Below are 12,575 nucleotides of genomic sequence, written 5' to 3'. Positions count from 1 at the left end.
AGAGGGGGACTTAAGCATAAGAGCTGAGTTCCTGAAAGGGCATCTCCCCGAGGCTGCAGCAGGAGCCAAACACCAGGCGCTCTCCTGGGCCCCAGAGGGTGGAGAGCACGGAACACTGACAGCATCTGTAGCAAACAAACAGGGTCAAGGTTTCTTGGTCTGGCAGTTACCAGAACCCAGCTTGTACAAAATGGTAACAACATTATTTCTAGTAAATCCTGAGAAAAAGGGAACCAGCTACAGCTTGGTGCTCAGGTGAAGTGAACTTGAGGTCCCACCTGCTATGTTTAGTCAAGTGTGAAGTCATTCTGTTTAAATTGTGGGGTTTGCTCAGCTGTACATCCCATTACAACAGTTCATTTCGCAAAAATCAGATGCCTGTTGGGGGAAATCCTGTTTCCTATTTATTTCTCTGAGTTGCTGTAGACAGAGCCCTGCTCTGCCGCCGCAGAGTGAGACAACATCTCACACCAAACACCATCCCTCACGTCAGAGCCGGTGCTGCAAAGCACAGCAGGGTGAGAACAGCCAGCACAGAACTGGCTGGGGAAATCTTACAGAGGATTCATCCAGCCTCAAAGCCTGGCTTGGAAAAAATACCAAAATATGATCATTAATCACAGTTGGATATTCTAATGTACTTGCAGTTAAACTAAGTTTAACTGCAAGTACATTCTGAAGTAGATCCTAAGTGGCCCAAATCAGCTATTGCCCCACCAGCAAAATGAAGTTCAGTGCTAGCTGAAGGCAATTGCTGGTGCAGCAAGGTGAGGTTTTTTTTTTTTTAAAGTGCCAGATGTGAAACTATGGAAGTCACACTGCATCAGCCTTTGAGCCCAAAGCATGACCTGCTTTGGCTGTTTTTCTGCACCAGGAAAACAGAATATGAAATTCAGAGGCTGAGCTGCACTTTGGAAAGATAGCACACCACAATGTCATGAAGTGCAGTGGTCTGCAAGCCCCTGCTGACACAAGTTATCAGCCTGGAAGGGTCAGATGGGGAATGACTACACAGAAAAAAGTCTGAGCAAAAAATGTTGTATCTGTATGTACATGCAGACATGTACACAAACAGTTCTTACTGTGGAACTTAGAAATTCTTCAGTTTTTGGAAGAGTTTTTCTTACCCACACTGAAATGATTGAAAAGCTGTTGATCTGGGAAATGACATATACAGTTCTTAACCCTTTTCTCACAAATAAGTCTCCTTACTTATAAATGAAGAAAAAATTTCCATCTGAACATAAAAGAGCCAAATCTCTGTCAGACTAATGAATTTATCAATTGTTAATTTAAAAAAGTGCAGGAATCAGAGGAAGGCCAGCACAGCATACCAATTATTATAGGAGCTCACATAGTTCCAGAATGTTGCAGCAAGAAGTGGAAAATGTTTTTCTTACCATCTGTCAAAATTCCCCCTAGGTGGTTGTTGCTATGGCTGGTGCTCCTTCCTGCTCCCAAGGTGCTCTCTGAAGATATCTGCACCTTAATGTGCCATACAACAGTGATTTAACCTTGCTGCTCCTGGAACCAGTCACAAAACTGCCATTGATTTCACCAGCACAGGCAGGAATCTTGTTTTAACTACATTTGTTTAAAAAAATGAATTTACCATCTTTGGGAATTGCTCCAGGGCCCATTTACTTTTTCACCAGGCTTTCAAAGACCATTAAAACACAGCACAGACATTCCCAGGGTTATGAGTTTTACTGGCATTTTCAGGAGAACACCAAGGCTGATAAGGCTGAGTGGGAAGGGTATCTTGATTTCGTTCAGCTATTGTTCTGTCATTGTGATTTGTACAATTCAATTTTACACATTTTGCATTGCTATAAAAGGTAACAAATACATGAAATATCAAGCCATCCTGGGATGTGAAATATGAATCATCACCAGACTGAATTAGCCAATACTCAAGTGGGATACTCCTTTCCTGCCTCCTCCTGTCCCAATGACCTTGGAAAGAGCTCACAAGGCATAGTTCAATGCTGTTGGATCCCTCCCAGGCAGCAGGCAGTTTGCACAGGCATTGTTTTACCTTGAAACCTTTTTAGGAAAGCTCTGAACTCAAGACAACATCGAAAGCAATCTATACAGGGCAAGCATCCCCAATGGCTCCTCAATGTTTCTCATCTCCAGGTGACTGCAGGATCCTTCTACTCAAAGCAGAGGATTCAGTCCCAGTTTGTTGTCAACCCTACCTCAGACAAAACTAACAACAAGAGTTAACACAAGCTACCTTGGCTTTAAGATTTTGCTAGGGACTTTACTTTCTGCCTTGTAAGGTTTCCTCCTTTGTGTCAATTCAGATATCAGCAGAGAAAGGCCTCCAGCAGGCAATTCAGAGACCCCAAGTTCCTGTCTCACCTGGCAAAACCTCTTTTTCTCTGTTTTCTGCCTTGTAACACTAGGAGAAGCTAGTTAAGCTACATCACTGTAAACAAATCTGTAACTCAAAAACATTTGGCTGATCTGCATAATAACAAAAGAAAGCCTTGTCTTGACTTGTGCAATGACAAACCATCAATTTGCTGCTCATTTAAAGTTTGAATTCTGGCTGCTCAGGCTTGGCTATAGAGCCTCTTGCTGGATAACAGCAGAGTTTCTAGAAACTTCCCCTGAAAGGAGCAGTTCCCACCTCTCATGCATCTCCACCTGGGTGTTGGTGGCTGACACCTGGAAGCAGGTCTGTGCAGGATCTGCCAGCAATTCTGGAATATGGGCAAGGAATTCTAACTCAAGTCTACCTATTCCCAAAGCACTGATCCAAGGCAAAGAAAAGAATGCAAAGCAGAAATGCCTTCAAAGTCTTTTTCTTTGTGCCTGCAACAGATTAAACAGGATTTTACCTAATTTGGGTCTCTTCCTTCTTGAATTTTCCAGTTGCAAGCTACTCCACCCACAAAGCCTTAACCTTGTGCTTTAACAATGAACTTAATCTGGAGACTAACAGCTGACAAAGTCATTTTGCTGGATGAAAGAAGTGTGATTTGGTCATATTCTACTGAAGTATTTAAATTGTATATGATATTGTTTGAAAGACAGGTAAGGAAAGGAAAGACAGACTGCTTTTGTGGCTGGTAAATATCCTTTGTTGAGGAAGTTATTTTATGGAGAATAATATTAACATTAACAGGATCCAACCTTGCTATATATAAACAGAAATCCTTCCTCTCTCTCTCCATTTATGAAAACTTCAAAATGCAGAAAGGAGAACTGCCACAGATCTGTCATTTCCATGCCCTAACGAAAACAAGCAGTTGTCTGACATCCTATGGCAAACAGTTTAGGACTTGAATTCCTGCATGTATGTTTGCATGGGTAATGAGCTAATTTCCTCAGTCAGGGAATGAATAAGCCAGGGACAAGCCGTTTTTCAGAACACACACAGGGATGAGATACATGCAGCACACAGAGTGCTGCCAGTACAGCGATCTTCCGTGACTGATCTCTGCTGTCAAATACCACTAAGAGCTTTTGAGAAAACCATTAAAAATACAGGCAACAAGAATTCATCTTCTCCCTCTGATGGACAGTACAGCAAAAGGAATTGCTCTCTAGCCCTGCAGTCCCCTCCTGACACTCTTCTCCCTGTGCTCTCTCCCTCCAGAGCAGCTGCACACGCATGAGCGTGCATCGGCAGTGGGCAAGGGATGAGACAGCATTTTCCAGATCTAAATCCCAGTGCCTAATGAGAAGTTATCCCCTTGCTGTGCAGCTATCAACAAAACTGTCTTCCCAGACATAAAATCGTTTCAGTTATTCAGTCTGCTTCAGAGATTTGGAACTGGGATATAAGAATCTAAAGCAACACCTGCTTTCCATCTTTTCTTGGCTTTTTATACATTTTTTCAATGGTATTTTTTTTCCTTTTAAATACACATATTTATAATTTAAGTCTATAATAAGAGCTTTATAGAGCAGGCAGTGAATCTGGAAAGACAGAAAAGAAACAAACAAACTCATCAGAATCTATTTAGTGAAAACTGAATTTCTAAGGGCTGTTTCTCCAGAGACATCTGGCTGACTGGAACAGCCAGAGTGTTTGCTTCCCAAGTACGGCCAAGCCATTTATCGGACAGGTCATTGATCAAACACATTGTTTGGCACTGTTTAATCTGAGCTTGCCCACCTCCCATCCATCTGGAGCTGCAGGGCTCTGACCCTAAACAAAAGGAAAGGGGCCAAGATGAGATTTTGTACCTTAAGCAGATTACCCAGGAGATGGTGCTGGCATCTGACGACTTGGTTATGGAATTGCAAACAGGACACTGAATTCTTGGGGAGGGCAGTATCAGAAGGGGTTAAGAGCGGTGTTTAATGGAAGTGGTTAGAATTACCAGACAAGGCAAGAGCACTCCTGACACTTCCTGGCAGGATCCCAGGACATAAGTGATCAATCCAGTGTAACTGCAATATCAACTCTTTAAAGGCTAGCTTGAAGTCTGAAGAGGTTTGAACACTTTGAGGAAGTACTTCCTAGAAATACTTGGAGAAAAAGTATTTCCATGAATAAGAGCACAGGGGGAAAAAAGTCACTAGTGACTGGGGATAAGGAGTGGAGGAATAGTATCTTATGGCTAGCTGTTCTTAGAACCACTAAAATCTTGTGAGAACCACCAGGGTATCTTCAAAGATCCCCACACCACTATTAGTATGACATCCCTTACTGAATGGGTTTTGAGTATATTTTTGGAGTAACACTTCACTATAACTCTTCACAATACCACTTTCCAAATAATGTTCCAAACTATCTTTGAAATTGATTTCAGTCACCCATTTTTTCATTAGAGTAGTGGTAGCCAGCTCTGTAAGGTACACCAACACCAAACTAGGCAACTCAAGAGTGACTAAATATCTACTGATGTTAGCTGGTGCACAGCTGTCTTTCTCATCTATAAAGTACCTCCTAGAAGGCACTGACCTCAGAAAGCAAGGAGCAGGTTGTTACAGCAAATATATATCTGTTTTTCCTGTTCCATGCTAAGGCAACAGCTCTCAAAAAATAAAAAGAAACAAACAAAAAACACAAAAGAAAAAAGCCAACCCACACGCACACACACAAAAAAAAAAAAAAAAAAAAAAAAAGGCAAAGTTGTGGGGTATCTCATTCCTGAGTAGGTACACTTCTCATACCTGTTCCTCTACAGATTTAAAAGAAAACTTAGAGCTCATTCTGCCAGCAAATCTGATGTTTTGAATCAACAGTATAACCTGAATGTGTTATTCAGGTACCACAAATTATAACAGATGTTACACAAAAATCTCAACTACTGTTCAGTAAGGAAGTTCCTTTGAAAAATGAATGCCTTTCATGTGTTCATGGCAGCATCCTATGCTATGCCTTCCACAAGGAAAGGGCCTTCATCCCTTGCCTTGCTCCATATTTAGCATCTTTCATAACCACTACCAAGAAACCATTGTGCTAAATTATTAACCTGCAAATCTGTGCCTGCTGCACCCACAGAGCAGCACCATTACAAAGGTACAGAGAACAGGTTCTTGCACCTGGAGGGGTAGCAGATGTTCTGAGCCAGGAGGATGGCAGAGAACCACTTGTGAGGGATCAGACCCACGAAGAATGACTTGAATTCCTGCAGCACCAAGACACTTCTCTGCAAGCCAGGATCTCACTGTGGAACAGGCTATAAGCCTGCTGCTTGTTTTGTCTCATGTTTGCTTCAGTTCCTTCCTGATAATGGTCTTAATATGTAAACAAATATAATGCTTAGGTCACATCCAGTTACTTGTGAGAATAGCACATTTCTATGTGAAACATGGCACATGAAATATTCACACACTGACATGTGTTACAGCAGGATGCACACAATTTGGAAATAAAAGCAGCAGGAAGGAACAGAGGGAAGTTGCTAATTTTTTTCAGTCTTCTGTCCAGACCTTGTGATTTCATCTCCCTGGAGAAGTGACTGCTACAGCAAGAACAGGTTTCCCTTAGAATTAGCAAAATCTCTCCCTGCCTGGCCCCATACATTGCTGTCACTGCTCTTAGGCAGGAGTGTCTACCACAGGTCAGGAAGGGCACTTCTGTGTTTCTCTGTGTTCTTCCATTAGGCATAAAACAGGGGCATCAGGAGAGGGGTGCAAATCCAGCCAGTGATAAGGAGATGCAAATTCACAGCCTTGAATAACATGGCCTTCCAAAATCCTGGAGAGGTTTTACCTCTATTTTCAGCTGGTATTGGAACAAATCCATAAAAGCTTTACATTTAATGCTATGCAAGACATACTGAACTTTGGGCTGATCATCTCATCATTCACACTGCAAGATGATCTAGCAGTCCTGCATTCCCACTCCTTTTGTCAGTGGAGCATCATTCTACTTCACCTTATTCTTTAAAATGCCAGAGCACGTCACTCTACAAGACAGTGAAAGAAGAAACACAGTTAATGAAAGCAACAAAACTAAAAGCAGCACCACCAGCAAAGCAAAACCAGTAAGAAAACTACATGCAGCCTCCACAGTCTTTAAAAAAAAAAAAATTAGAATGTGGTGACAGAGGTAGCTCTTGACAGCAGCTCTTGGCTAGTGTTTTTCCTTTAATGCTAATTAAAAATACAAAAAGAAAAAATTGGGCCTGACACCCAATGACGACAACCCAAACAGAAATTCTTAAAAATTAACCTGACCTCTCTGAAGGACAACTTCATTAAAATCTTCCCTTTTGATGGGAACAGACTATGATACACAGAGCTATTTTGCAAAGGTTGCAGAAGAATGGATGTTTGTAGGCTCTTTTTTACTGTACACTTGCTCTGAGTCACTCAATACCTTCAATTTGTTCTACATACCACAAATACTCTGCTGCTAAAGCCAAGGTATTTCAGCCTTTAAACTGTAGGAAAAACTTCCATGTGCAGCACTGCACCAGGCAGGTCTGTGACATTTTCTGGCAGTGTAATGAGAGTCTGTTAGAGCACTCAGTATTTTCTTTCCTTTCTTTTCTCTTCCTTTCCTTTAAGCTAACATCCTTTTCCTGTGCCTAAGGGAGAAGGCAGTTGATAAAAGCCGAGTTCCTGTTCACAGATAAGTTTAGAAGGCAGGCAAGCTCAGAAGTTCCTTGAATAAGCTATATTCCTACCACCTCATTTTCCCCCCTGTCAGAGGCGTCTGAGCCCCACACAGGAACCAGGCTCACATTGTTCAATAGTCACGGACGTTTCCACAGTAGCTGGGAGGGCCGAAAGCTCTTTCCGCTCTTTGTTACAAATTTTTTTTTTATTTTTTCCTTCCTTCTTCCAACTTTCCAGTTAAAGAATATTGCTGGGGCATTTCTGAAGTAATTCAGGCTGAGCTTCAGAGAAAAGAACAAGAGACAGGTGTAAGTGGGGGGAAGAAGCCCAGGATGCTCGTGAAGCTTTTGCTGGTCTGTAGCACAGTAGGACTGGCAAAGCTGGTGGAACACGCAGACCGTCATGGAGATCGTGATGGTTCCGTGCACAGCTTAAAGCCACGAGTTCATGAGAGCTCTGCACACCCCCAGAGAACTCCTCTGGCACGCCAAGAAGGTTACTGGGAGGCAGAAGGGCTCAGGGAGGATACTCAAGATTACCCTTCAAGTGTGATCTCCTCACATCAAGAAGAGAAAGGGGATTTGGAAGCTGCGAGCCCACAGCCCCGAAATCGGTAAGTACCCAGCATGTCTGTCTTACACAGAACAAGAGTGCAATCCTCTCTGACACTTTTATATTCTGTTGATACAGGACTGCTTTCATTAGAAGCTTCTCATTAAAATCCATTAGATTTTAGGGGCCAATCTATAGCCAAACAAGAGTGGTTCAAATGCTTTAACTACACAAATAGAAAGCTGAGTTGCCTGTGGAGGATGAAACCACAAATGGGACCAGCTCTTTGCTTAATCTGAGACAGCAGAATGGGGTTAGGGGGTGGGCACACACCTAGCAGAGGTGAAGCTTCCCAGTTCTGCCAGAAACTAAAACACTACCTCTGGGCAAAGCAGAACCAGAGAAAGTTAATTTACTGACTGTTTCTTACCATGAACCGATGCTGATTATTTCTGCTGAGCATGGCAAACTTTGCCCATTAGCAGAATGTGCCTGCCTGCAGACTTGGGCCTTGGAAATGGAGAGAGAAAGGTAATGGCAGGATGCTAGCAAAATAAAAATAATAAGAAGTAAATGAAACTAAGTAAGGAGTAATGAATAAGCATGAAAATTACTATAAATTTCACACCCGCACTCCTTTCCAAAGGTTTCCATGCCAGCAAAATTATTTTCATGGTAATCTGTAGCAGAAGAGTAAAAGCCACGTACTTCACTAGAAATATCCCAAACCCTATGATTTGTGTAAGATTTACAGGGCATGTAAGTAGGTCTCTAAATGTTTAAAATAGATGAAAACCAAGCAGGACAGTGAATGAATCTTTTATAGCCTTGATGGATGGGTACAGCAGAGCCCTGTTCAGGAGAGCTGAAACAGCAGCACACTAAGTGCTGTTCACAGCTCAGTGCTTTAGGATGCCCTGGTATTTTTTCCTTTAAATGCTCTTGAGGAAAGGAAAAAAGTGAGATGGAAAGAGACTATGAAACCTTGCTCATGTCACGCTTCCTTTTCATGCAAACTGAAGTATGCAATCTTGTTTCTAATCTCATCTATGTGTAAAACTAAGGCCTCCCTTCTGCATGTAACATGGTGAGTGCATGAACGCCTTGCTGTCTTTCACACTATACCTTCCCAAAAATCTGTACCTCCCCCTTATAGCCCAAAGCACTTCCTAAAGCCTGCAAGGCTTCCTGATGGGTAGTGTTTGATAATGAGGTGGTCTGTTAATTAACTAGCTCCTGGTTAATGCAGTTCAGCCATGGCCAAAGAAAGGAAAGAAGGCCCAAGGGGCACTCTGGGCTTCAAAGTTACACTGCAAGGTGGTAATCATCTGACTGCTGGTTAAAATGCTGAAAACATTCTGAAAACTCCCAGTTCTATGAAAATTCAGTGCTGTAAAAAGGTCAGCATTACAGGTCAGCAAGATGCTGTAATATACTGTCCTAATCAGGATTTCTTCCTTGGCTCTCTAGCTCTGTTCAGCTCAATACCAGCTATGACTCATCCTAATTTCCTCCCAAGGAGAGAAATACTTCCTTCTTTTATGGAGATAGTTGGATAATGAGTCAAATCAGAAACGTTCTTCCCAATTATAAAGCTATGTGGATGACTACAGACAATCCAAATCTAGCCTGGCAGTAGCTTTAAGGTATTTGTTGTTTTGTACAGCTGTCACACTTACAGCACAAACAAGGCTAGGCAGCTGCTAGGTCTTAGGAAAGAAATTGGAGACTTTGAGAGGAATTATATCTAAAAGTAAAGGGAGAGAGGGTGAATAAGAAGGGACAACACAATTCTTCTTGTAACCACACTCCAAATTCTAAAATGGTTGAAACAACACATCTTTAGAGTATAAAGTCCTCTCGTGCCTGTCAGCTGCTGTGGCTGCAGTACCCTGCTAGGCACAGACAAGATGTTGTCATGAATCTGGTATTTCCTCCCTATCAGTGTGACACATTCCCTGGAAAAAAAACATCAAGAAATGGGGTTTATATCTCTCAGGAGGAGAACAAGAAGAAAAGCATCAGGAGTTAAATAGCAATTGAGAGATAAAGGGAAAGAAAGACATGCCATAAAAAGGCGTGACAGACTTGCCAAAAAATGTCCAGGATGGTGGAGAATAGTTTTCTACCAAAATGATGTCTTACATCTAGTTTGCTTTGAAATAAGAAAATACTTTTCTTGCAGAAGTAGGAAACAAAGTCTATGGTAGCTTGTTCTTTGGTACAACGTTTTGACTCTCATTATTAAAAAAAAATAAAAGCAGTATGTGTTTGGTCAACCACTTCTTACTTTCCCTTTGTTTTAGGAATAGTGGTAGTTACAAAATATTCTTGTATTTTTAAAAAATGTAGAGCATCATTTTTCATATTGCAGTTATTTGAATAATTGAGACCATCATGACTAAGTACTGCAAGGTAATAATCAGAATCCTCTGGTTTCTGTTTCAACATGTGAGATGAAATGACTCCTTAGATCCCAGTCAAATATTTGGATATGTTATTTTGCTAATTCCTCTAAGAACAATGAGATTTCTTATGAAAGAGTTTTAAAATATAAATCAGTAAGAAGTCACTGGCCTTTAGAGGAAGAACTAGGTAACAGTTTAGTATCTTAGCTGTTGCCTGTATCTGAAAAAATGGGAGAAGCTCTGCATGTTCAACTGGACAAGTGTCTATATGTGTACAAAATCAAAACTATCAAAAGAAGCCAACTTTCCAAAGGAAATCAACTTTTATGTTGCCTCTCTCCCCAGCAGCTGTGTGGTTTGACTTCAGCTATTTTATTCTACTGATGAGGTAAACAGATTCACATGTTCCCAAAACTTTCAGCAGAATTAAAAAGGGAAATTAAGAGACCTGTATATCGGGAACAATCAGGCTCACAACTCAGATTTCATGCACTTAGTGCTGTATTTCATTAAAGAAACCAAGACAAATGAAGCATGTAAAAGGCACATGCAGCTCCAACAGCAAAGCCCAAAGCTGCCTGTACCCTGTCTGTCAAGTAACACTGTAAACAAGATCACTTAAGCATTCCAGGCTAAAAATAATCTTAGGAAAAAGCAGAGGTTATTTTTAACCTTCCCCCTCAGTAACAACACTGACAGAGCCAGTTCCCAGGTGGATGGCTCACCCAGTAAGGGAGAAATGGATGATGATGCTGGAATGGGAAGGAGCACAGCAACTACAACTGGCTTCCCCATCTATCCAAAGTCTCACAGAACTTCTGTTGCCAGAAGTGTAATCATTGCCAAGTGGCCCCTGTTCTGGTTTTGCCCTGCAGCTGGACAGGTTCATTTTTCCTTCTTTCTTTCTTTCCTTCTTTCCTTCTCCACAAACACACAGTGTCATCTCCGGAGATTTTTTTTACAACATACTTGCAAAAACTGGAAAAACAAAATTAAAAAGTCCCCAAACTCTACCACTTGACCTATTAAACAGGAAAGACAGTAACCTTCAGCTTAAGTAAATCCTTAATTTCACTAATATATTTTGAGTTTTGGACACACAATTCTGTGAAGTCACCCTTGATTAGAGGAAGGTTTCCTGATGTCAACCAGGTCTGTTATCTCTCTGAAACACTCACTTCTTCCTCTCATTGCCATCAAGGGGCCACAAAGAATCAGGCGCGTTCTCATGACCTACCCAGTGTGTCAAAACATGTAACTATCCTCCCAAGAGTACACAAGCAGAGAAAACCCAAATCCCTTACTCTAAGGAAAGCCAATGTTCAATCTTAATAGCTTACTATTTTTTTCCACGTTTACAGGAAGAATCTATTAATTTAATTAAGACCAGTTAGTTCTACACTGACTCATCAATTTCTTCAAAACAAGGCAGGGGCTTTTGTAGGAAGCTTATGAGATACTGAAATTTCCCACCGAAGGGGCACAGAACATTCTCTTAAAACAGTTTGCATGAAGTGCAGCTAGAAGTGATCTTTAGCCCCTGACATCCTGCAAAGCAGTGGAACAGCCATTGAGTGCTCAACAATAGCTTTGGCAGTGCCAAGTGCATCAACAGAAGCAAAGGTTTCCTATCAAAGTGAGGCACTGGGCTCCTTTCAGGACTTCAGGAAATTCTCCAATATTTGGCTGTCGTTGAATGGCTCAGCTGCAGGTGGAATAGCTGCCCATTAGCCTGCCTGATGCAAATGACACTGCTCCATTCCACACAGTGCAGGAGTTATTGAACCCTCTGTGCCCATGGGATTGATTTGTTTCACAGCTCATTACTGCAAGTTGCAGCAATTAATTTCTTCAGTACATAATAAGAGAGCTCCTGTTTCAGCATCATAAGCACAGAATCACTGTCAGCACTGTCACCACCTGGACCCAACATCTTCCTGCTTGTGCAGGTCAGTGCCCCTTGAATAAGTGATCAGTGGGCAGCCCTGAACAAATCTCCCCTCGTGCCCCACACGTGGTCAGGGTAAACCCTGTCACACGCTGCCCACACCCCGAGCACGTGCCAGTGGGAAGTTTGGCTTCCCAAGCATTTCTGACTCCCTGGCATGAGCACAGGTGTGCCAAAGGGCTGCAATTCCTGCTTCCAGATGAGGTCTGACAAAGGAGTGACCAGGCTGTTCTAGGGGTGAACTTAGGTCTGTAGGAATCAAAGGATAAAATCCAAGTGTAAGCTGTCCTCTCAATGGGCTGTAGAGCTCCCACTGAGGGGGGATAATAGAAATGAGGTAATGGCTGTGGATGCTCTTGAAGAGGAAAATCCTCTTGAATTTACTTTGGAATTGTGGTACAACAGTTGGATTTGGCTCAAAATCAGCTCCCAGTCAAGCCTGCTGTTCCTTGAACTCTTGTTCCCAGTTCAGGACTACATTTGCTCTGACAGTCTTCGCTGCACTGTGGTTTTAGGATGTCCTCCAGGACAGGACTACCCCAACTGATAACAGTTTAACTGTTGGAATACACACTTATTCAACCTGGGTTGCTCAGGACTCTGGAAGATTTCCAGCACTGCATGGAAACCATTGC

The 12,575-nt window shown here is 42.0% G+C and overlaps 1 protein-coding gene across 3 annotated transcripts in view; it reads left to right on the top strand.

Moving 5' to 3' along the window:
* The window catches only part of MMRN2 (multimerin 2), a 53,979-nt gene that overhangs the window by 28,081 nt on the left and 13,323 nt on the right, over positions 1–12,575 (top strand). For 2 of the 3 annotated variants that reach the window (XM_018911033.3, XM_018911032.3), the window contains exon 1: positions 7,048–7,645. In XM_018911033.3, coding sequence (XP_018766578.3) covers positions 7,365–7,645 — 281 coding nt within the window. In that variant the 5' untranslated portion in view covers positions 7,048–7,364. Of the gene's footprint in view, positions 1–7,047; positions 7,646–12,575 lie in introns of those variants that run through there. The other variant, XM_009087535.4, reaches the window with a different exon arrangement.

The sequence above is a fragment of the Serinus canaria genome, chromosome 6, assembly GCF_022539315.1.
Source record: "Serinus canaria isolate serCan28SL12 chromosome 6, serCan2020, whole genome shotgun sequence".
Classification (NCBI taxonomy): Eukaryota; Metazoa; Chordata; class Aves; order Passeriformes; family Fringillidae; genus Serinus; species Serinus canaria.
Note: the sequence above shows the minus strand (reverse complement) of the source record. Positions and strands in the feature narration are given on the sequence as shown.